At 44.3% G+C, this 26,182-nt stretch overlaps 1 protein-coding gene across 4 annotated transcripts in view; it reads left to right on the top strand.

The window, feature by feature from the left end:
• The first annotated feature begins 538 nt into the window (after nt 1–538).
• The window catches only part of APLP2 (amyloid beta precursor like protein 2), a 73,764-nt gene continuing 48,120 nt past the window's right edge, over nt 539–26,182 (top strand). For all 4 annotated transcript variants that reach the window (XM_077840034.1, XM_077840033.1, XM_077840032.1 and 1 more), the window contains exon 1: nt 539–675. In XM_077840034.1, coding sequence (XP_077696160.1) covers nt 589–675 — 87 coding nt within the window. In that variant the 5' untranslated portion in view covers nt 539–588. The remainder of the gene's footprint in view (nt 676–26,182) is intronic.

The raw sequence follows: 26,182 nt of genomic DNA, 5'->3' as shown, positions 1-26,182 counted from the left end.
AAGCATTCTGAGGCCAGGAAGGCTGCCCATCCAGCCTTAACTCTGCCCCTCTGATGCTCTTGAGTAATGCAGTACCACAGGTGGCAATTTCTTGCAGGGCTTAGGAAAGCGGTTGCTCACCGGACATCGTGCTTGGGCCTGGAAGTCAGAGACTAGCGGAGCCCTTCTCCCATCTCCCGAGTCCCCGCGCCAAGCCCAGCCCACGCCTGGGTAGCAGTGCATGGTGGCAGCTGGTGGGGCCGGCAGCCTGGGGCCACTCCCCGTGATTGGCTGGCGCTTGGGGGCGTGGTGCTGCACGGAGGGTGGGGCGCTCCCCGGTCTGATTGGCGGCGACTCGGAGTGATGGGCGTGGCTCCCTCCCTCGCAGGGTCTTTCTCTGGTCGCGGCTGCAGCTGGGGCGTGGCCGTGTCGTCGCTACGTCGCTGTGATTGGCCGGAGCGGGGACAGAGGCGTGGTTTCCCGGCTCCTCTCTCCGTGATTGGCGTGGGCGTGAGCGTGGGCGTGGCTTTGTGAGGCGGCTCCCCGCTGTCGCCGGACTCCGGGCGCTGAGGCCGCAGAAGCTGCTGGGCGGCGGCGGAGACGAGCGGGATGGCGGCGGGCGCAGGCCTGGGGCTGCGGCTGCTCCTGCTGCTGGCGCTCACGGGCCCCGCGGCCACGCTGGCCGGCTACATCGAGGTGCGGCCCGGCGCGCTGGGGGATTTCTGCGTGGGTGGGCCGGGGGTGCTCCCGCCGCAGAGCCCCCTCCCGCCTTGGCGCAGTGGCGGAGCCCGGCCGCCGCAGAGGCCGCGTGAAAGGCACCGAGGGCGGGGTGGGAAGGGGGATTTACCAGCCCACCGCCTGCTCCCCTCAGGTTGCCTGTTCTGACCCCGGGGGCTGTCCCATGGCGGCGGGGGGGGGAGAGCCCCCCACTTTCCGACCCCGGGGGAGGGGGGGGCCTTTCCCAGGGTGGCGGGGGGGGAGAGCCCCCCACTTTCCGACCCCGGGGGAGGGGGGGCCTTTCCCAGGGCGGCGGCGGCGGCGGGTGGGGGAGAGCCCCCCACTTTCCGACCCCGGGGGAGGGGGGGGCCTTTCCCAGGGCGGCGGCGGCGGCGGGTGGGGGAGAGCCCCCCACTTTCCGACCCCGGGGGAGGGGGGGGCCTTTCCCAGGGCGGCGGCGGCGGCGGGTGGGGGAGAGTCCCCCACTTTCCGACCCCGGGGGAGGGGGGGGCCTTTCCCGCGGCGGCGGCGGGTGGGGGAGAGCCCCCCACTTTCCGACCCCGGGGGAGGGGGGGCCTTTCCCAGGGCGGCGGCGGCGGCGGGTGGGGGAGAGCCCCCCACTTTCCGACCCCGGGGGAGGGGGGGCCTTTCCCAGGGCGGCGGCGGCGGCGGGTGGGGGAGAGCCCCCCACTTTCCGACCCCGGGAGGGAGGGGAGGCCCTTTCCCAGGGTGGCGGGGGAGGGGAGAGCCCCCCACTTTCCGACCCCGGGGGAGGGGGGGCGGTTGCTCTCTGGGATCCAAACGCTGTCACTGGTTTCTCAGCATGTTTTCCCTCTTGACTTCATATCTAGAGCTTTGGGTGACTTTGCCCCCACCCACCAATGCCCAGCTCCGGGATAACAGCTCAGGGTAAAACGAGACTGGGAAAGGAAGTTAACCCATCGCCCTGTTGGTGATAAAAGTCCTCTGGGGGTGGGATGGGGGGGCAGCTGGTGTCATGTTCCTCATACATAGGAGCTGAACTTGCCATTTCCAGTTTCGCAACCTGATTTGCTTCTGATAATTTTGTTCGCCTGGATTGTGTTACGTTTTTAGTGTCTCAGGCCATAGCATAGAAATGCTGGCATACCAGCAGGCATGTTTGGCTTGTGTTTGCCCATTTGTTACAGCTGTCCAGTATCAACTGGGTGTAATTGCCTTCCTAATTCGGTGGTCTGCAAATTGAGCTTAAGGAAAAGGTGTTACCCGTGTCCTTTTATTTCTTACATGTACAAAAAGGATTAATGCTATCCAAGGGCAGCACTTTTGTAAAAGAAAGCAATGAAATATTCATTGTCCGGCAGCTTTAGGTCGGAGATTGTTCAGCAAAGGTGGTCTCGGCTCTGTAGAATAAGAGGACATTTCGCCATCTTACCATGCTGTTACTAAAGCAGCAACAGAAATTTCTGATTTGAAAGCATAAGTGTGGCCGGAATTTCCCTTTTCCTGTGAAGACAATTTAGGATTTCTGGAGTATATAAAGCTGCTTGTTGCTGCATCAAAAGAATTGATGCTGTGATCTTGAGTTGGACGGGTATTGATGTAAACCTGTGCTAAGGAAACAAATTCTTATTTTCAGTTTGTTTCAACAATCGTGCTGCAGCATTAGGCTGGGAATGTCTTTTCCTGTCTAGTTACAGATTTCAGGGTTAACTAGCTGAATCCCTCTGTGGTACCTTTTTCCTCTACTCCACCTCCTCCTCCCCCCCCCATGAGAACTGACCTCTGCATTCTTGGCACTGTAACAAGTAATGTGAGGTTCTCAGATTGGTCTAGAAGCTTAGACTATTAGAGGGCAACTTCATAGGGAAAAGCCTCAGTTAAATGCATCCATTTGGTCAAGGCTTCATTATCCTCTTAATAGATTCTGAATAAATCTAAAATTTTCAACTATCCATTGCATTGTCTTTCAGATTAAAGCTTTATGCAAGTGCAGTGGGTTTGCATCTGATGACTAGGAAATATTTAAATGTCTTTTTTTTTCCCCCCCCAAATTGAGTAGAATACAAAGTGTTGGGTTTTTTTTAAGGCTTCCTTCCTTTTCCTTAAACACCAAACTTCTCTAATCTAACTAAGATCTCATGGTAGTTTAGGACTCTGTTTTCGACATAATCTGTCTACCAGGGTGAACTTTCAAAATAGGTAGTTAAGCACATGCTGATCATCACAAAGGTTCTAATTTAGTAATACATACATTAAATTGCTACATCCATCTTGCATTGATAGTGTTTTAGAGAGGGACAGACATGTTATGGATATTTCTGAATGGCCTGATTTGACACACGTAGTTTACTGTAAGACTGTAGCAGCCTTGATTAAGCAAAAGGGCCACAGGAGCACTGTACAAAAATCTGAAGCCCTGAGCTTTCTGTAATTACCAACTGACAATAAGATTGCGTTAAATGTTCCTCACAGATGTTCTGCAGAACTAATGTCGTCAGTGATTTTTTTTCCCCTTCCTGCACAGCTATCACTTAAAGAATGGCATTTCACCATTTATTTTGCACAAGTTACAGTTCTCTGTTAAAAATTACTACAGCTCTGATGTGACAAGGTGGTAGTCTGATGACAGGACATGATCGAAAAATCTGCCTTGGTGTTGTTTTGCCAGGGAGATAACTAAGACTGGCCTGAGGAATTTCAACTAAAGCCCAGATGAGATTACTTGGCACTGACTTGCCAGTGAAGAACCTTTAGTATTTCTCTGATAGTTGGATTAATATCCTGTATCCTGCACCTGTTAAAACCTCTGCCAACTTTGTAGGCCACTTCCTCCGTCATATCCTAGGCTAGCTCAGCTGCTTATATGCATCCCTGGTGAAAGATTTGTTTATGAGCTTGCACTACATGTGGTAAATGCCAACTGCTTTGTTGGAAAGCAAAAATAGCTTCAATTTTATTTCAAGGCCTTATTTACACTAGAAAAATTAGGATATGGAATTAGGGGGTATGAATGGTGGAGGCTACAGCTTGTGCATTTTTACCACTGTTATTTAAATGTACTCTGAGCAGGGTTAAACAACTCAGTTGGAATCCAATTGATGCTCCCGCTTCTACTGTTGTGATTACCTGTGGAGAATTGGAGCTGTGAAATGTTAGTGTAGACGAGAATTAAAACTGTTTTTGAGACCCTGGTGGTGAATTCAACACCAGTCTGCATTTTTATATTGTTCTCAATGCTGTAGTATGGGTGCCAGGTCATTTCTAGAATTTGCAGAACATCATGGTTTTGATAGTGTATAATTTAAGTTTAAAATTGGTTACTTGCAGTAGGAAAATGCATGATAGTGTGTGTGCTTCTTAGTTTAGGTGCTTTGGCATGTTCCCATTAGTTGAATTTTCTGTCACTTCAATATCTCAGATGCCATTCCCTGTCTGTTGTATGTCCAATAATCTGCAAACAAATTATTTTCTTTCCTTATTTCAGTGTGTGTTTTGTTGGGAAGTATCTGTATATGCAACTTCATACTGGACGGTGCATTCTGCAAAGACCTGTCAACTGGTGACAGTCAAACGTTCTCCCCTGCGCCCTATCATGTGTTGATGAAAGGTCCAGCTTGTGCAAGGTCCCTTCCAAATAAATTGGAATATGAACACACAACAGAAATGCTGATCCATTGGTGGTGGCAACTATCTAATGGTTTCTCTTGCATAGTGATGTGTTTCCAGATGACTTAAATTACTTGAAAAAAGAAAAGGAGGACTTGTGGCACCTTAGAGACTAACAAATTTGTTAGTCTCTAAGGTGCCACAAGTCCTCCTTTTCTTTTTGCGGATACAGAGTAACACGGCTGCTACTCTGGAACCTTAAATTACTTGAACTCACATGCTTCCTGCCTCTTGTTTGCAAAGTTTGCTTGGAGAGCTTCAAAAAGACACTGGACGTCAAGCTTAAAAACCATTCTAACTTAATCTTTATTTCAACTATCAACTCCTTCATTTCTCTTCTCAAGCTCTTTAAAGACATGAAGTTTCTGCTTTATTCACTTGACCTTTTATGTAATTGAGTCTGAAGTAATACAAATGTAATAAGATTTGAAAAATATAGGTTTATTTTTAATGGCCTTTTTAGATAGCTATTGTGGATGGTATGGCCCCTAGATAAGCAGTCTTGAACAACTACTAGGATTTTGGGTGAGGTATAAACCAGATCACCTTGAGGCAAAATTGTTTAGTCAATGTCATTATTTTTTGGTACGCTTCTGCATTTTCAAATATAGCTGTCTTGTACCATTGCTGCCAGCCTCAGTGACTTGTTCTTTTGACTCAAAATTACCACCCCCACATTAATTACAAGAAATTTCAGTTCTGTGAAATAACAGTTGTAACCATGGGTCTGTTAAATTTTGGGAACTGAAAGCAAGCTAGTTTTGTAGTTGTTTCATGCTGCATTTTATCAATCTCCATATGCAAACAATATGAGCATATCTAAAGACTTTGCCAGGTCTTAAACATAAGGTCCCTCTGATATGTATTTTACATATAAGGAAGAAAGACCAATAGAAAACATGCATAAGATACTGCAGGGAGGTGCTGTTACTCTTATTGCAAGTTAAAATGCTGGAGAGAGGTAAACCCCATTCTTTGGAGAATGTTTTCAGCTTTCCTGGAATTTAAGGTGTAGTTTTGAAACCTTACTTTCAGTGTGCGTTGTGTAAAGAATTCTGAATCAGTGTCTTCACACATTTGATCATTGATTGTTGTGTAATTTTGTAGGATATGGATTTATTCACTTTTTAAAAATACAGATTGTAATAGTAATGCTTAATTCCTTGCTTCTAAACATACGTAATAGGGCCAAAGCGTCTATTGCTGTATGTTGCCTCTGTCACGCTCAACACCCAGTAGTCCAAGGAAAGTTTGGTGTCTTAATCTTTTACTTTTGTAAACCTGTCTAATGTAATCTATATGCAGAGTTCTGTAAGGTTTATGGGCGAAATATCTTACAGGCAGAACTTATTTTGCCTGCAGCATCTTCAACAAATGTTTTATTAAAGGTTCAGACTTTGATCCTAGATACATGTAACTTGAAAATGCAAAAGGAGCATAACACTTTCCAGTTTCACATCAATTCTATAAAAACTGAGCCATTAACTCTAATGCTAGACTGAAACATTTTAAACTATCCTCCTCACGAACTGCTAAACTCTCTGAACATTAAAGTAGTCTTTGGCCTGTTCACCTTTATTCTTCTTTTGTGAGGGAAAACTAACTTTTACTAAAGATTTCAATTAATACTCTCTAGAAGAAATCATGGCATTTAATCTATAATGAGATATAGCTTGTAGTTGGGATGCTTTATACGCCTGTAGTGTTCTATAAATGATTCTGGTAAAATTTCACATCTAGTTCTAGAGTAACAGCCGTGTTAGTCTGTATTCGCGAAAAGGAGTACTTGTGGCACCTTAGAGACTAACCCATTTATTTGAGCATGAGCTTTCGTGAGCTACAGCTCACTTCATCGGATGCATACCGTGGAAACTGCAGCAGACTTTATATATAAGGATCCTGAGTTGTTTCCTTCTGAAATACATATTGTTGAATTTCCATGTATGTATGTGATGACTCATTTATCAGCCAGTAGTGACAAATTGATCATAGGCAAAGCATGAATGTTATAATTGGATTATCTTCAAGGGATACTGCGAACTTGATATCTAGTTGTGGCATAGTCCCAAATAATCTGGGAAAATAACCAAAAGTAAAAATTGATGAAGTAAAACTGAAAATGAGAAATTATTTTCACTGACAGTGATTGCTTTGGTTATCAAATAGTAAGGGGGGAAGAAGCAAGAGGGTGTCAGTTCGGAATGTCCCGTTAATAATGGACTAAAGCAGGCTTGTAGTGGGACTGGACACTTGCAGTTCTTCCTACAGTGCAAGGGACCTGAATGATGTTCATTGAATTAGGGCTTGTCTAAACTAGGATATAAGGGGTGTTTTTAAAAAGAGATTTGTACTTTCTCACAAAGGTAGAGGTGAACTCAAAGTGTCTTAATGGACTTTAAAACTAACAAATTTTAAAAATACTTCTTGAGTCTAATCAAGCTGTTAGAGGTGGAAAAGACTTTAAGCTCAGTCATTCTCTCCTTGAATTGTTTTGTAGGGGGATATCTACTGTGCCTCTGTCTTAAGTGAAAGGGTTTTCATGACTTCCAAGAGAATCTGGATCTGTTAGACAGTTTTCTGGTATTTTGCCCTTTTTTAAAATTTCAGTTGATCCCACATTGCCACCCCTACAAGCTTTAAAAATTTAACCTTTTTAATTTACTTCTCCATGCAAGTATAACATGTAACATGAAACCTAAGTGCTTGATATCCTCCAAGCAGTTACATGTGTAAATATCACTTATGCAGTGAGTGTTTGTTTGTAGGATCTGGCACTAAATGACTAATTCCTGTTGTGAGACTTAATAGTGTCTGCCATGGGACTGCATAATAGGCTGTTTCGCTATTGATTGAATATGGTTTATATACTTAACTATTCAAGTGCTTCAGCTGTAGTCCAACCTCACACAGGTACATGGTGAAAATCAATCTTTTTTTTGGAAGAAACTAGGCTGGAGTCATTTTAACTTCACATTGTCTGACTCCTGTAGTTGATATAAAATGGCAGCTTAGCTAGTTGAGCTAATGTTTGAGTTCAAAGAATTCAAATCTTCAGAATTGCATTCCAAAAGAAGGTGTTAAGTTTTGACTTTAGATGGGTGACCAAAATACTAATGGTTCTGTAAATGAAGCTAAACTAACTTTGGTAGCAACAAAAAGTACTCTAGAGTTTTATGTCATCAGGTATCCACAAGATCAGAAACTCATGCAACTAACAGGTTTCAGAGTAGCAGCCATATTAGTCTGTATTCGCAAAATGAAAAGGAGGACTTGTGGCACCTTAGAGACTAACCAATTTATTTGAGCATAAGCTTTCATGAGCTACAGCTCTACGAAAGCTTATGCTCAAATAAATTGGTTAGTCTCTAAGGTGCCACAAGTACTCCTTTTCTTCATACAGCTAAGCTGCTTACCAGCACCTCAGTTTGAAGCATTACATTGGACCTTTTAGATCTGTTCAGTTGGAGGAAAAATAAACACCCATTTGGAGACGTGGACCTGTGTATGCTTTCTGTGTAAAAAGGCATAGTTGCACCCTTTGCCTGTCAAGAGCACATTTACTTGCAATCAATTTTCATGCTGTCAGTGGTATAATATTTTTGTTTAAACTGAAGTAACTCAAACAGGAGTTCTCTCCTTCTGGTTTACTCATCTGTATGCTGCTTGTTTATATTTAGGTGCAAATGTTAAAATGTTATGCAATACAGCACCTGAACACTGGGGCAACATATTTCCCTTTTCACCTCTGATGGTGATAAAGGAAATCCAACAGCATTGTGTGACTCTAACTTGAGTGCCTTGAGGAAGGCAAGTGACCTTGAAACTTCTCTTGTAGTTGAACCTACTCCTAGGTATTGCGTGTGTAACCCTTCTGCCAGGCCAAGTTGATAGCAGCAAGGGTGGGGTGCAGTACACAGGGGTTCCCTCTCATCAAAGCAAATGCAAAACTGGCTCGAGCCCCCACCCAGTGACCTGGGAAAATCTTACACACCCCTGGGCGCCTCAAAGAGGCAATACTTCCCCTCTCGCAAGCAAGCACAGTCTCTCGGTGTAGCAGAGAAACTTTAATAACATGAGGTAAATGACATCAGCATTAAATTGGGGAAACACCGCAACTAGTATTCATTAACCAAACCATGAGCAAAGACCCACCCCAGCAAATTGGGCCACATCCTTTCCCTCTGGTTCTTGAGTCCCAGAACCCAAACGTCTCTTGAGTCCAGCAATCCACAAATCACCCGAAGTCCAAAAAGTCCAGCCCCAGAGTTCAAAAGTTCATCTGCAGAGTGTTACTCCCCATTCTGGGTAAAATGTGCCTGTGTGTGGGGGAAAGAGGTAAGGGGCACCTTACGTGTCCTGAAGCTGACTGCCCCACAGGGCTCTGTTCTGCTCCGCCGTCTCACGACCGGCTCCGCTCTGCACAGCTCGCCGTCTCACGAAAACTCCGCCGTCTCACGAACAGCTCTGCTCTGCACAGCTCACCTCACCGTCTCACAAACACTCCACCAGCCTATCCACAAACAGCACCACTGCACTCTAGATCTTCCGGCTCCCCACTACTTGACACAGTGCTCAGTGATTTCAGCTCTCAGTGATTTCAGCTCATAGTAGTGGGAGCCTTAGTGCTGGTGCACCATAAGGCCAAAGTGAATTCAGCACAGTACCTGTAACAAGACTGTTAATAGACCCAAAATTAGCTCTGACATTCCACAGTGGAGAGAGACAGAGGTGCAGTTGGTGTTTCAGGCCCTCACAAAGGGGCCCACACCACCAGGTACTAATACCTGTCTCAAGCCTCTCTCAATTCAGAGTTTTGGAACCCATGTCCCTTGCCTAGCGAGTGCTACTTAGTTGATGGTGAGTCCCTCAATCATAACAAAAGGCCAAGTACAGTTCAAAGCACAGTTCCCATAATCAGAGTAATAACAACAATTTATTCTTCCCACCCCAATAACAGAGACACTGGGGATCCCACAGCAGCCGAAGTGACCATTTGGGCAGTTATGGCCTCATTCGAGGCGGGGTGGGTGTGCCTGTGCAAATGAGATCAGCCCCTGAAGTTCTTTTCCACAACTTGCCACACCTCACTACCAGATGTCAGGGTGGAGCTCATCCTGACTCTGCTTACATGTGTAAGACCGAAGCCAAGCCTAGTACCTGAAGATGAATTTCTTTTGCCCATCCCAGGAGTGAGATCAGATACTGATCTCTGCTGGCAAAGTAGCAAAAATAGACTACTTAGAATTTTTTTTGTTCAGCTACCAGGAACTGGGTGTGTTGACAGAGTATAACTGCCTTACAATTTGAATAAAATTTTTCCTTATAAAATGCTTTTCTATTAGAAGCCAGAAAGTTTTGAGAGAGCATCTTTTGGGTGGGAACAGGAAAAAAGAAATATTCACATTTGTAGTCTTAGTTTTAGAGACTGCTGCAAAATGTAATATATAGATGAAAAATGAAAGCAAACTAAACTTGTTTGAACAACTAGTGTAACTTGCAAAGGTTCAAAGACTGGATAGGAAATTATCTCCAAACTGCTGTTGCAGCATGTTAGTGATTCAGTGTTAAACAAGTGATGTGATAAGATTTTGTTTGGTAAATGCTTTAGCTTGTGGAGGGCAGTTCTGGAGTAGATAATTGAGCAGTGTATGAACTGAGCATAAAACAGGAGATAAGTGTACAAAATATTTGGTAACTCTACATTTCATAATTTGTGGTCAGATGGTCTCTTCCTTGTTTGGTTCTAGTTTGAAAAGTGAGTGTAGAAAGGCAGTTCAATACAACTCCCTGCCCTGTGTGTTAATGGCTGGAAATAAGGAACTGAAGAAAACAATCTGAGTAAATAAAATGCAATACCACAATAGCAATAAAAAAAAAAATTGGGGGGGGGGGCGTTCACGTGATCAGCTTCCTCAGTCATAAAAGTGCTCATTTCTTATGAATAAAGCTACATTTATGTCATGGAAGTCACAGAATGTGTGACTTGCAGAAATCTCAGACATTTTCTGCTTCAGCCCCAGGGGCTGCGGGACTTTGGAGCTGGCAGCCAGCAGGGCTGTGGCAGGGTTCTGGCAACAGCCTCTCGTGGAGGGGTGGGGAGGGGAGTGCCTCGGGTGAGTGGCTGGGGATGTCCCGTTTTCTCTTTGGGGGAAATAGCTGCCCCTCCAGCTCCCAGCTGCTGTGGGCGGAGGGGGAACCATGGAGCTGCAGCAGCAAATGTCACAGACAGGTCATGCCTTCTGTGAATTTTTGTTCATTGCCCGTGACCTATCCATGTCTTTTACTAAAAATAACCATGACACAATCTTAGCCTGCCTTGTGAATAAGTGGACACTTATGAGACACCTTCACTTTGAGTTTTCATTTTATAGTCTGATACAAACTTACTTATTCCTACTGACCTCTGGAGTAAAGAAGTTGGGATTCTGATAGATCCTTGCTGACGGGAGCTTTAGGATTCATCTATGCCCAGTTACAATGCTACGGGTATGTCTACACTGGCAGTGATAGCGCCGCTCAGAGTGCTGAAGGGAAACCACTGTTGTGTGTTCACACTGTCAACTGCCTGCACAATAGTGTGTTCACACTTGCGACACTTGCAGCAGTATTCGGAGCGGTGTACTCTAAGCAGCTATCCCACAGATAATCTCTTCTGCTGCTAAGAGTTACAGGAAGGCAGAGGGAGCCGTGGGGCATCCTGGGTCCTGTCGCAATGCCCCATGATGCAATCCTAGCAATCCCTATGCTTCCATCAGCATTAGGCACCATCTTTCAACAGTTTATGTACTGCACACTCTGCTCTGCCTCTTTGGTCTCCAGGAATGGATCCCACACTGTTGACCAATATTTTGCTCATTCTTACTAACACATCACAAGTGGCAGTGGAGTTATTCCTTAAACTACAAAGGCAAGAGTAGTTCAACATTGATCTCGCCACGTGTAGTAACTATGACATGAGATTGCTTGTGACATTCACGGAGGTGCTGACCACAGTGGAACACTGCTTCTGGGCTCAGGAAACACCCACTGAGTGGTGGGATCACATCATGATGCACGTCTGGGATCATGAGCAGTGGCTGCAGAACTTCTGGATGAGGAAACCCACATACAGGGGACTGTGTGATGAGCTCACGCCAGCCCTGTGGCGCAAGGACACGAGCATGAGAGCTGCTCTGCTGTTGGAGAAGCGCTTGGCGATTACACTGTAGAAGCTGACAGCTCCAGACTGCTACCAATCTGTTGCTAACCGGTTCAGAGTGGAAAAGTCAATTGTTGGACTCAAGTTGATGGAAGCGTGCAGGGCCATTAATCGCATCCTGCTCCGAAAGACACTGACTCTGTACAACATGCATGACGTTGTGGATGGCTTTGCACTAATGGGCTTCCCTAACTGCGGGGGGCAATAGATGGCATGCATATTCCAATTCTGGCACCAGACCACCTAACCACCCAGTATGTTAATCGGAAGGGGTATTTCTGTATGCTTCTCGGGCTGGTCTGGAAAGGTGCATGAGACACACAACTTTTGGAACACTGGCCTGTTCAGGAAGCTGCAAGCAGGGATTTTCTTCCCAGTCTAGAAGATCACCATAGGGGAAGTCAAAATGCCCATTGTGATCCTGGGGGATCCTGCCTACTCCTTAATTCTGTGGCTTATGAAGCCATACACAGGGCACCTTGACCACATCAAGGAGTGGTGCAACAACAGGCTGAGCAAGTGCAGAATGACTGTGCTTTTGGCTGTTTAGAAAGCCTGCTGGTGCTGCCTACATGGGAGGCTGGACCTGGTGGGTGGCAATCTTCCTATGCTTATAGCCGCATGCTGTACGCTCAAGAATATTTGTGAGGGGAAGGGTGAAAGCTTCACTCGGGGCTGGACCGCTGAGGCTCAGTGCCTGGAGGCTGAATTTGAACAGCCAGAGACCAGGGCTATTAGGGGGGCACAGTGCAGGGCCATAAGGAACAGGGATCCTTTGATAGAGCAATTTGAAGCTGAAAGCCGCTAATATTTGTTTCTATGCTTGGGAGTGCAGTGCTTGTAATGCTAGGAGGTGATTGCGATTGGTGCAGATGACGCACTGTGAAGGTTGAAGAAAATTGCCTGGTGCTTTGCAGGGTTTTTTGCTTTCAGTTAATGGAATAAAGATTTGTTTTCAAACCAAACCATTCTTGTTAAACCAATAATGGGAGGAGGGAGACAAACAAAACACATCAGCACTGAGGTGGATGGGGGAAGGGAGGGTCCTAGGAGGAGGTGGGGTCCTGGGACAGTTAAAGATTGTGTATGTCCAGGTATCCTATCCAACTTTCTCCTTTGGAGTACAGTGCAGTGGGTACTGTACTTCAGCAGGGCTAAACTGCAAAGGGACGGGTGTTGAGTGCAGTGGGTACTAGGAGTCTGCAGTGCTGGAGTGTGACGGGGAAGGAGTGGAATGCAGCAGGTACAGACTGGAGCCAGGAGGTTGTTAAGAGTGTGCTGGCAGTGTCTGGGGGGTGCATGGGAAAGAGTTGAAGTGAGCTGTAGCTCACGAAAGCTTATGCTCAAATAAATTGGTTAGTCTCTAAGGTGCCACAAGTCCTCCTTTTCAGTTTTGTGACAGCAGCTGCAGGGGAGTGTGGGCGCGGAGCTGCTCAGTTGGCAGTGCTAGTAACACCTGGAGCCTGTCCGCTTGGCACTCCATAATGTTTAACAGCCACTCCATGGCTCCGTTCTGGTGTGCCACGTTCTCCTTTTGGGTCTGTTTTCTTGCTGTCCCACTACTCCTTCAATTCTTGTTTTTTGGCCACGGAGTGCATCATGACGTGACGTAGAAAGTCATCCTTAATTCTGTATGACCACTTTCTAATTCTGCACCACTGTTCAGCCAGCGATAACAAAGGGGGAGGCTGGGCTCCCAAGGTCATACCTGTGAAGCCAAAATGCAACATTTTACAGAAGCAGTATTGTTTGCAACACAGAGACCACTGATTCAGTGATTTAAAACACAGCCACTATTCACATACTTATCACTAACTGGTTGACCCCAGGCGAGCACAAGAGCCACAAGACTCCCAAAATGGTCAGTAATCATAGGGGCACGGGAAATCAGTGTTCCAGGACCGTACTGGACACATGCCCTCTTAAGGAGAGCCAGCACTGTATGAGGGGGGGCCTTATAATCATTCCTGTCCCCACATTTTCCATAGGCTTTGTTCATTATGGAAGATATCTCACTGCTGAGGGTGAGCAGGGAATCAAGAGAAGGTCTTCTCTAAGACTTCAGCTTCCACCTGGTCCTTATGCAGCTCCCCTGTGTGCCGCATGGTCCGTCCCATCTCCTCCCCCCCTGTGACAACAGAGTGATGTGGGAAAATTACCCTTAATGGGGCAAGCAACAAAGCAGCTCTGCCAAAGAACCGGTGGCAGCTGATTTGCTCAATATATCTGAGTTTCTTGGAGATCTGAGGCAGATTCCTGTGAAGTGAGGGAGTCAATCCATGCTCTGTTCTGCTGCTCAAACTAAGCATGTGATGGTACGAGCATCATAGAGACACACACCTGCTTTCTGCAACCTTCCTGCCCCCAACAACTTGCTTCAGCGATTCCCAAAATCAAAGCCACTTACCAGAGGCGGCCTCTCCTGTTTGCACTTCGCCAAGCTCTGACAGCTGTGACTAGCTAGCCGCCTCCTCCGGGATAGAGAAGAGCTCCTGGCTGCATGCATCTCTGACCTCCAGGTCGTCCTCTGCCTCTGGGTCCCCTTCTCCCTCCATATCCTCGTCCAAGATTTTCTCCCCCTGGCTCCGTCCACTCTCAGCTGGCATGCAAGCAACCGAAGTATCCGCATCAGAGGTGGGGTCACCACTAAGTATCCCATCCAGCTCTTTGTAGAATCGGCAGCTTCTGGGCACAGCACCGGAGCGGGGGTTTGCCTCCCACGCCTTGTGGTAGGCATTCCGCAGCTCCTTCACTTTGACCCTCCACTACAGTGTGTCCCAGTCATGACCTCTTTGTCATGCATCATGAAATCTGTCCGTAGGTATCACGATTCCTATGGCTGAAGCGCAGCTGGGACTGGACAGCCTCCTCTCCCTAAATGCTGATGAGGTCCAGCAGCTCGGCATTGCTCCAAGCGGGGGATCCCCTGGTGCATTGAGCAGTCATGGTCACCTGAAAAGATGCACTGAGACCACTGCAGAGCGAACAGGAAGGGGACTTCAAAATTCCCAAGGAATTTAAGGGGTGGGGCTCATGGTCAGTCACCTGAGGGCAGGGCAGTAGAGTTCAAACCAATGACCAGAGAGGTGAGAAGTTGCATTGTGGGACACCTCCTGGAGGCCAGTCGCAGCGCTGTAATCGACCAGGGTGTGTCTACTGGCAACGCGGCGCTGTAGCCCCAGCACGGAAAGCTGTACCCCTCTTGTCAGGGTGGGTGGTGGTGTTTTTTTTTTAAAACAGCACCGCGACTGTGCAGTTTCTGCACACTAAGTGGCTTGGCTTAGTGCGTACACCTCGGGAGTTACAACGCAGAAAGCTGCTTTACTGCGCAGAAACCTGATGGTGTCGACAAGGCCTAACACACTTACGGTACAGTTAAAATGTATAGTGTGGATGGGACCCAACCAGTCTTCAGTGTTGGTTTGCCCTAGGCATTGGCTCAGTTACAGCGACACATGTAAGTCCCTCCCATGCTACCAACTTTGAGGGGGCAACATTTTGTGACTCTGCTGCCTTGGTTACACTTTCTGACAAGGCTGGAGTCATAGTTCATCTTCTTTATTCTTGAAGCAGTTGATTTCCACTGCGGCTGATTTCCACCATGGCAATTGTAGGAGTCTTTATTTGGAAGCAACTGGCCATCTTGTCCAGTACAGTAAGGTCACTGGCCTGTAGCTTAGGCAGGATAGGTGAAAAGGGGCAACCGTACAAGGAAGTTTTTATACAAAACCTCTGATTAAGTCAGACTATCTCTTCCCCCTCTTTCCCTCCCACCAAAAAAAGTGACGACTACTGTTTCTGTAGTTTTCTGTTTCTGACTTATGATTGGGCCTACTTTTTCCTTCAGTTACTGTATTGTACAATAGAGCAAGATCTGATATTCAAGAAGTTGCTTACTGAGCACACTAATACCTAGATAGCTACTCCATTGCTGGTATTTAACTTGTTACTTGCTCATGAGTATAGCTAGAGCATGAAACCTATAAAACTATGTTCTGTAACAATTTTTGCTACACCATTCAGAAAATACCTACTCTTACATTGAAGTGAGTTAGATGTAAAACATTTTAAGATCTGTCCTACATTAAATTCAGAACCTTGATGCCTAAATCAAAGAAGCCAAATTTGTGCCTTTTAAAATAGTCTTTAGGCTCTTCCTTATATTCTCTTGCATTATTGTTTAGATCGAGCTCCCTGTCAAAGCTTTGTACCATTTCTGTTTCAGTGCTCTAGTGGATGAATCCCACTAATTGTCACGTCACGCTATACAGTGACAGCAGCAAAAAGAGAAACCTTAACGATACTATCTTTTACAATAAACATTATGCATTCATTGGAGATTTCAAGCGGATTTGAACTGTATATTTCGCAACAGAAGCTAGTCTCTGCTTTGATGTATGGCAGCAACTAGGAAAGCCCTTAATCACCAAATTCTGTTTTGGTTTTGGACTCGGCATGCTTTGTTGCCAGATCTGAATTAAAGAATAAGCTTTTTATCTGGACTTAGTAGCACCAATGTGAATGGGAAAAGATCACTTTAGGAGTACTTTTTTGGCACATTAATTTGTGCAGATTAATTTAACTGACTATAACTGGAGGTTGATGGCTAGCTGGTTACTAGTGCTGCATTAAGGGTATGATTCATAAAGAATTGGCTCTGGAATGGACACCCTCTTCTTCTCCTCCCCCCCCCCCCATGTAAATAACTGGAATAATTAAGGGCCATCTTAGTCTGAACAGGCTGCTAACAAGCTGCATTTTGTGTCAATAGTGGTGAGTAGAAAACATTCCCTTGAGATTAGAGGGACTTCAGTTCTGGGAAACTGATGGCTTAAGCTTTTATTTTAAAAGTAATGAGTTCCTAGCCCTCATTGTGAAGATGATCTCGCACATGTATTCCCAATGCTGTCTTTCCAAGTCTGCAAATGGAGTTCTATCCTCCAGTAATGGAACTGTCAACCACTAGCAAGTCATGGAGGCTGTTTTCTCAAAGATGACCCAGCACTGTGGAACCTGCTCCTAGAAGAGATCAATGTGACCAAGATCCTTGCTGCCTTCAGAACAAAATGTGCAACCCTCTAGATGGATAGGGTAGCAAGAGGGACTAAGACTCTGGTCCATTTCATTATTTCAAATCTGAACCCCACAGACACCGGCAAAGCTGGCCAAAACCTCATCCATTTCACTTGGGGGTGGGGGGTGCAGATGCTTCAGGATGGATTTGAGGGGAAGGGCATAGAGTATCAAACTCAGCTGTTACAATGGAAGTAAGAGGCAAGTGGTAGTAACAAGAAGCAATGAATGGGATGTATATATGACTGCTTCTCTTTTCCAGCAATGAAGGAGTTTTGGAGGAGTCCTTTGCATGTATATCATCTCCTTGCCATAGCATATGACAGATGGGTGTCCTGAGTGTGATCCAGCAACAGCACCCTGCTTGGAATTAGCAGTAGAGCTTCTTACCAGAGCCCCAGCTTTTGAGTTAACCTCTGTCTTAGGTGTTCAGCTTTTCAAGCCCTGAAAATTACGGGCTTTGTGTTTGTACCTTAGTGGCTATGTGGATGAATGACCCTCTCCTACTGCTGATCTGTACCTAGAGGTAAGTTACTCTAACCTTTTAGCTGCTGCTAGTGTGACTTGATGTCCTCTCTTCCCTCCCCCTTGATCCCTGTTGCTTTGTTCAAATGGCATCAGTCCTTGCTCAGTACCAAAGCTAGTCAGTAAGCGACTCTTCTGCTTAGGGTGACAGCCACCTTCACGCATGCAATCTACAAATAGCCAAGGCAGAAGGTGGATGTGGTGCTGGAGCATAGCCCTGATGCAGTATTGCATCCTGCATAGCTCTAGCTCAGAGACCCATATCTGACCCTACAGAGTTCTAGCTTTCTAAATCTCAGCCTAGTTTGCTTAAGATCTCCAGCCTTTGGCTACATGCTCTCGCCTAGCATTTATCTAGCTCTTCCATTATACATAGCCGATTGTACTCCATAGTTCAGAATATACTCCAGGCAGTAAGTAATAACTTCACACTTGGATTCTTCTGAGCAGCCGCTATCTGCAGTGCTTGGTTTCATTAGTGCTATTTCCTTGTGTGCATTAACTTTAGATTCTTTATATCTTGACAAAGTTCCCTTAAACATCTGTCTTGCCTCAGAACATTTTCTCAGGTTAAGAGAAACAGAATAGGCCCCGAGCAGCTCAAACCCCCACCCCATACCTTCCATATGGCAGTTGCATCCTGTTAATTCACTTGCTCATTTCAAATAAGGAGTACAGGACACTAATGCATGTCCACACAGTACAAATTGTTCATGTATATTGCTTGCAGTGTTAGTATAATTGACCTCAAGGGCACTGGAATACAGATTTGGAGAACATGATTTTGGTTAGCAGAGAGAATGCAAACAGCAACTAAATCACTTCCTTTAGAGAGACGTTGTGAAAACAACCCCTAAATCTTTGGTCCTTGGATTGCATTTATTTCAGTAAACAGAGGTAGCGGAAGACCAGTTGATACAAAGCTACTTAGTGGCTTTTACTGTTTAGTAGGCCTGGTGTCCTGACTGCAGCTGGATTTTTCACCTTGCCTGTAACTAATTTTGAGGAATCTCTTGGAGTTTAACTCCCATTTTTAAAAAAAGTGGCTTATTTTATTCATGCTTTTCTGCTATTGGGTGTAATGGTAGACTTGTGATTATTAAATCTTGTTTGATCGCATAACAGTGAGGACATAGCTGCCAGCTGGAGCTAACTGTATATTTAACTGTGAGACAAGTTTAATGCATGCAGCTGTTTATAGCTAAAGTTTGAACACCCATCGACTGTATGCACTTAGGCAGGCCTTGTTTAATAACATTCATAGCTACAACTTTAACTTGTAGGTATTGATTTGCCTATGGGCTGATACTCCTCCTGAACACTGCCTTCCTCTCCCCCGCCCCCCAAACTCCTGAATTTGGGCCCTTCACTTTTGGTGAGTGTTGAAAACTTCTCTAGTGGGCTGGTAGCTCAGTGTTCTAAGCACTTCGTGCTTTTACTGTATTGGAGTATTTCAGGCTTTTTCAGAGGTTTGCCTTGTGATAGTTGCTTTGGAATGAGATGAGGATTTCTGTGCTTTGGGAAAATATTTGTCATTAATAAGGTTAGACTGGCATCCCTCCAATAATGTACTTCTCTCATTGCGGAGTACATCCTCATATGTGAGGCAGAGGATAAAAATAGCATTTATTAAGACTCTTTTTAAGAGGCAAATCACAGAACATAGAGACTGGACGACTACAGTATATTCAGTCTACTGGAAAACTTCAGTTATAGGAAAACAAGTGCATGGACACAGCATCTTTCATCCTAAAGAATCCTAAATGACTTCAAACACCACTGAAATATGATCAACTGATGCAGAGCACACCACACAACAATTGTGGGAGGAAAAGCTCTTGTTCAGGGTCCATTGGGACCAACTCCTATTCTAAGCAGATACTTTGAAGTGGAGGATTATGTGCTATGTATGTACACTAAGGTCACCTCCAAAACACCTATATAAAGTAAAAAGGAGGGAAAGATGAAGGGCTGAATTGATCTTGCCGTGATTTGGACTTGTGGTTCCAGACTATAGGTATTGATCTTCAGGCTGCTTGACTATTCCCATTGACTAGAGATCTTATTCTGACTACTTGAAGGAGCTTCCCGCCTCAACACAAGTTGTGGGGGTGGAGATGGATAGGGGGCTGTGTAACCTCAAAACTGTCAGCAATTCAGTATGTAGGAGATCTGGGTCAGAATTGTCTCATGGGTTTTATTTGTTTTTTTGGGTGTTTTTTAAGCAACTCCTACATGAAGGTAGCTGATTTATAGAAAACTTATGTGTACAGATACTTCTGTTGAGTGCAACACTGGTATCTAGACTTGAGATCCTGTCTAGAATTGCAGTGTAGGTTAACCTCTGAAGGACCCTATTCTCTTCTGCCTATTCAGCAGCTGTTACTTGATTAGTTTACTTTCCTCTCCATCTCCATGCTACTTTGTAATTTGAGTCTCCTTTGTGTGGGGAGGTCAGCATGTTTACATGGTGATCTTAGGATAGTTTGGTATGGACTCAGTCTAACATGTTATGGATTTCTATAATCTTGGGCCCTCTGAACATTCCCTGCCTCCAATCCCATATAGTTCAGTCAAAGGTAAATCTGTGTCCCTATTGATCATATCAGGTTGGGGCCATGAATGGAGGTACTCAAAAGTAGCTGAACTATGGTCTGCTAAGGGCCTTAAATGTTGGGCATAGGACCTTGCTTTTGCCTGCTTAAATAGAAGGTTATTGAAGCATGCAGGGCACCAGTGTGGTGATTTCTATCTTGTGGGCTGCTGTAATTTGTGTGGAATCATCTTGAGTGGCAGATCGGTTGCCTGTGAAAAGCATATTATGTTTCATGGGGCTAATCCACTGCAGTATTGCACTTGATTTCAGTGAGATTAATCTCTATGGCTGAGACACAGACACATTCATAAATGTGTCTGAAACATAAAAGGCCTCAGTGGACCATGTCTAGAGGCAGCTAATCAAAAAAGCCTCCCCTGGAGCCATAATTAGAAATTGACTTATGCAATGTTTCCATACTTTGACTTAGGAAAAAAATCTCTGATATTGCTCACCGGTTTCCTACCCACAGGTTGAAATGACCTATTGAGGATTGATTGATTCTAGTATTGATTCAAATCGGCACAGTATTGATGGGATTTGTGTGTTAAGTCAACACTTCTGGGGTCTGAGTTTTTTTAAATGCAAGGAAGTTCAAGCTTGTTCAGTTGTCCAGGACCCAGCTTGTTTTACTGCTTCTTGATCAAGGCAAGCTCATTCAAGTGCACACTTCTTACAAGAAGTGCCCCAATTGTTTTCTCAGCAACCTCATACCCACATTACCTCTAGCAAGAAGCATCTGAGCACCCAGAAAAATCTATACAGGAAAACAAAACCCTATGTTGGCCTTTTTTAGGATTGATTCCACAAAACTATTGGAGGCAGTTACCCACAATCCTCTCATTCAAAAGAGTTAATAAACTCCACCAGTATCTTCATGTTGAGACTTGTGTTTCTGTGGCTTGCTGGTACCTGAGCCTTGGGTTTAAAATCAGCTAAGCAACTTCAAAAGGAAGTTCTGTCTAGGGATAAAAGTTCTTTGGGGTTTAGATACTTTGGACCGGGTTCTAGAGGTCACTCTGGATTAGCCTGAAACAAGCTAGTTGCATACAGTCTTGGAAAGTGTTCATGCTTGCATTACTTCAACCACTTTTTGCAAAAACTAGCTGACTTCCTGCTTTATAGTAAAACTTCAGACCAATAATAGTCCAACTCTAAAGCTTTAAGGGCTTTACAAAGCTTTGTGTTTATTAGAATCCCTTTACCAAAGACTTGGACTACCAGCCATAAGGAGCTGAAGTAACTAACCACTAACCTAGTAGTAAAGACTGAGTTAGAACCTGGGGGGAAATCCTTCAAAGGAACCTCAAGGCTATTGTGTATCTGTACATATATTGGTTTCCTTCCTCTTGAAACAAGAAGTTGAATGCAAGAGTTGAAAACTGCTAGAAAGCTCATTGACAAAGATTAAAGGCAATTCTCCCATTTAGTTTTTGCAAAAAGAAAAGGAGGACTTGTGGCACCTTAGAGACTAACCCATTTATTTGAGCATAAGCTTTCGTGAGCTACAGCTCACTTCATCGGATGCATGAAGTGAGCTGTAGCTCACGAAAGCTTATGCTCAAATTGGTTAGTCTCTAAGGTGCCACAAATCCTCCTTTTCTTTTTGCAAATACAGACTAACACGGGTGTTACTCTGAAACCTGTCATTTAGTTTTTGATTTCACTTGGCAACACCACAGTCCAACCTAGTTCAATACACTTGAGCTATTAAACCCCGGTGCATTTAAAAAGCAGATGTGCATGTACAAAGTGCAAAAGTTGAATAATTTACTTAGATCAGATTTACACTTCAGTAGTGCTGCAATAATTACAAGAGCACTTGCTAAAGTCAGTTCAGGTAATTTGACTTTTTGGACCTAGTAAAACCAGTTAAACTGGCTAGGATCCAATCCCCTTTACTTAAATGCTATAAATTACTTAATTTTCTAATAGCATTAAACTGTTCTAAATAGAGATCTGCAGTTCCTTTTAGAGAAACTCTTCACAGCAATCAACAAAAATTTCAGAATGCTGGTCTAACCACAACATGGCAATTTAATAACTGAACAAAAATACAGACAAATTAGTGTTTCAGAAGTAAGCTGTTGCTAAATTAGTCCCCATTGCTTAGTGAAAGTTTGAGCTACCTAAATTGTAAGTTTTTGTGGGTTGGTTTGTTTGTTTTTTTTCCCTCAACGAAAATGGAGAGGGTGGGAGAGACTTCAGTTATTGTGATGTTTGGCTACATAGTCTTATCTGTTTACATTTAGCGACTAACTAGTAGGTCCTTATGATTTAGTTCTCCCTTCAATTCGTAGATTACTCAGTGTTTTATATTACAGCAAGGCCAGAAGCTCCAAACTAGACATTGTATGTACACATGCAAAGATGAAATCCTTGCCTCAGAGAGCTTACAGTCCGAGAAGGTAATGGTTTTAAGACTAGTTTAACTAGGTCTGAACATACCTATTTTTCACTGGCAAGTTCCAGTCAACATACTAAACTGGATAGTTAAATACTAGGATAGATTACTAGGGGAGGTTGTGGAATTTCCCTGTAATTGGAGACTTCTAAGAACAAGTTAGACAAACAACTGTTTGCAATGGTACAGGTATAGGTGGTCCTGCCTCAGTGTGAGGGGCTGGACCAGTTGACCTCCTGAGGTTCCTTCCAGCCCTACATTACTGATTCTATATTTAATCTTTACAGAATAATGCTAACCTGTGTCAAAAGAAGCCTTACTGTCGCTTTTCTCTCCTCCTATGCTCCGTGCGCACACTTATTTGCCATAAGAAGCACATTATTGTGCAGTAGGACTGGCAAATGAAAGGCAGCCAATTAGATTTCACAACTCTGGAAAAATGTTAATGAACACATCCAAATTAGATGGAAATATAAGTAACTTTCATGTGTGTGTATACACACTCACTCTGATAGGGAATAATCTGACTTGGAGCTATTTACTCACTAAAAAAATTAATGGATCACCGCCTGCTGATCTTAGTTTAATAACTGGCACACCACTAAATAGCGTTGCTGTGCTAAATAACTTTTAAAGCCCAAGGCAATTACAGTTCTTTAGGAATTCAGTTCTCCAGTGATGCGGAGGCAATATTGGCAACAAACACTGGACTGTCTCCCAGGTGGCTCAACAGACAGTGGGTCTTGCACACTTGCACAAAAGGTATGTGCCCCTTTCATATTGACATAGCACTGGCCAAGTACAAGATGTCATTCTTACTGAGTGTTGACAACATAATCGCAGATCACCACTCAGTGTTCAATTAGAAAGCAAGCCTTAGTTCAGCGTTCGTCTGCCTCTCCTGAGCTGTGCAAGTCAAACTGAAGCGGGGAATTTTTGCACCAAGATGAGATTTAGTAGCTGTCTCCATTCAGGGGGAAAAGCAAATAGTCTTGTGATTTATACGTTTCTAAGCACACCTGAAACAGCTCTAGTGGTAGTGCTTCACATCTGTGTGAACCTGTTGGTCTCACTCCTCTAGCCATTCATTACATGTGGTGGAAGCATCATGTTTGTCTCCAGTGCCTGAGATACCAGAGTGCCTCCTATTGCAATGCTAATGCTTATCTGATTAAGAGGAATGTGTCCAGTTGTCTGTGACGATGGCGGAATTGACATTCCTAGGGCACCTTTAGGGGTCTCCGAGCATGCAGAAGCATTTCAGAAACTGGTTTAAATCTGGGCTTGAAAATCTTACCAGACACCTAGAGGCTGATCCAAAAGATGGATGGGAAAGGGCACCCTGGCCAGCAGAAAGGCGCTGGTTAGAACCTGTCTGAGGGAAGGGAGGAAGTGCTTGGATTCCATTTCCGGTGCTGTACTTCGACTCTGCTGACGATTTTTTCTTTCACGCTAAATTCTGTCTTCTAGACATCAGAAATGTCAAACATTGCACCACTGTGTTTACTGGAAAGGATGACAAACATTGTCCCAATTCTCCCACACCATACTTTCTGAATACTTAAATAAGGAGTGTTAGTCTTTCTGCTCCTCAGCCTGTGGTTTCTGCTTGGTAGGAGAATAAAATTGTTACTCCCCAGCCCTATAAGACCATCTTCACCCTTGAATCCTTGCTCTTGCTCATAGGTCTTCTGAATGATGGTGGAGGGAAATTACATGCCTGCTTCACTGCAGCCTAGTGTGTTGAAAATAGCTGTTTTTACTCTGTTGCAGATTGCTAAAACTTTGAGCAGCAACAAAGGCACTGGAGTTGTCTGAGGATTTAGGAAGGCTGCACTGAGTGAGGTCATATTTGTAATGTCACCATAGCAACCGAAGTGCTAGGAACCTTTTTTATTGAAACAGTAGCTTTGAATGAAGCTGCTGGCCCCCCCGATCCTCAACTTACAAGAGGAAAGTCTCTCTTTCTCCTGATTTGTCACTGGAATAGGTCAAGTGGGTTTTCCCCCAAGCCCTGTTTCACAATGAGAAATAAAAATCGTTACTTGCTGTGGCTTAATAAATTCAGGCATGAATCACACTGAATCCTTTATTATGGCAACCTAGAAATAGCAGATGCATGCATTTCTAAAGCTCTTATCATGATAGCATCTACTCAAGGTGCCTGAAGTCAAAGGGTTTTCTGTGTAAACAACATGAGGTGCTGTCTAAAATGACAGTTTACATCAAGATTAGACACTGGCTGGAATAAATAGCAGGGGTGGGGTTCTGCATTTAGATTTAATTCTAATTAGCACCATCTCCAAACTCGGTAGAGAATAAGCACTATAAAAGACTGTCCCTCTCAGTGACATCTACCAGCTGCTGGCTATTTTCATAGGCCTGTAATTTATACAATTAACCTATGCTTTTAATAGCATTTTCAAGATTGCAGTATAAAGACAGCAGCAGTTTGGAGACTAGAAGACAGCCTTGCTTTTTCAGTCTTTTTTTTGGGGGGGGGGGTAACATGTTTAATTTTAGTCTGGATCAAGCATACACTTGGCAGAGCCTAAGGGCTGAGAGCAAAGAATAAAGTATCCCTGTTCTTAAGCAGTGGGCCTTTCTACATCAGGAGAATGTCATTAGCATAGTATGAAAAGCTGATGCTTTAAAAACCTATTGCTGCCTGTTTGATACCTCCACATTCTGATGCTTTAGATTTGGGTATTTCAAGGGGTTTACACTTCCAAAGGATTTGAATGTTTATTGCAAGGATTAGCTTGTTTAAAAACCTGTCTGAGAACACTGTCAATGTTGGGAGAGGGTTTGGAGGAGGGAAGGGGTCAACATGACCTGGAAGCAAACAGCTTTAATACATTCTAACATACCGAAGCATCTGTGCACACTGGAGGAAAACTGATGCTTCACCTGGCCTTCCATCTTAAACTAGTTGCAGAACTTCAGGGTGTCAAACCCATACTGACAAGTTCTGAAACAATTGCAGTATGCACACACAGCTATCCAGCCTAAGTACCGAATAAGTTCTTCCTAGGAGGTTAGCTTGAACTTCCAAATGGTTGGAATCAGTGTGCTGAACTTGGTCCTGCCTTCCTTCCTTCTCCTGTAAACCTCTGTACTTTCTTCCAAGCATCAAGGGCAGCAAGACAGAACACACCCTAAAAAGCACCTCAGTTTCATGCTTGCCGCCTTCAGATCTTTTTAGAGATTAAAAACTCATGTGCAGCACCACCCAACCCACAATACTTGAACTGATAAGGAATGTGGCTAAACTGAGTAACCACAAGTTCATACATTGGTAAACCCTATCCTACCAGCCACTACGCTTTCTGTCACATATTATCCCCTCACTTGTCTGTCAAGACCATCAGTTATGCTTTTAGCATGTTGAAGCATGGACATGTTGTTGCCTTTGTATTTCCTGTAAAGCACCTAACATGCTCATTAGCTCTTCAAAATAAACATTATTTTGGGCTGACTGTTCAGAGGGGCACTAATTACGTTAGCATTGGTAAAACAGGTATCCCCTTTCAGTTTTACCAGATGACTTGAACAAATCTGTGTGTTACCAAAGTCTCTTGTTGGTTTACATTGATATCCAAGTTACATTTACTAGTAAAAGGTGTGAAGACTTTCCCACAAATTATCTTTTGAGGTTTGTATTGGTGTGTGGTTTTGGGGAGTAGTTTTTTGCTTTGGAATAAGATTTATACATTATGGTTTATTTTATATCTGTTCCTGAGGTGGTAGAGAGCTCTCATTTTAGAAGAGGGAGGGTAAGTTATGCACCAGTGAACACATTCAATGCAGCCTTATCTAGCAGAGACATTTTAAGCTAGTGAATCATCAGTTAATCCATAAGAGAGCTTCAGCAGGTGGTTTAGCAGCCATTAATGCTATTCCCAGATTTGTGCTGCTATCAGTGAAGCCTGTACCCTAAGGAAATCGTAAGTCATCTTAACTTTCAGCTTGGTTAGTAATGGAAAAGCAAATGGCTTCACCTTTCAGAAGCTGCTTTACCCCAGAACACACTTGCTAAATG

Source organism: Eretmochelys imbricata, chromosome 22, assembly GCF_965152235.1.
Source record: "Eretmochelys imbricata isolate rEreImb1 chromosome 22, rEreImb1.hap1, whole genome shotgun sequence".
NCBI lineage: Eukaryota > Metazoa > Chordata > Testudines > Cheloniidae > Eretmochelys > Eretmochelys imbricata.
The sequence above is the reverse complement of the archived record's forward strand: the minus strand, read 5'-3'. Positions and strand labels throughout refer to the sequence as shown.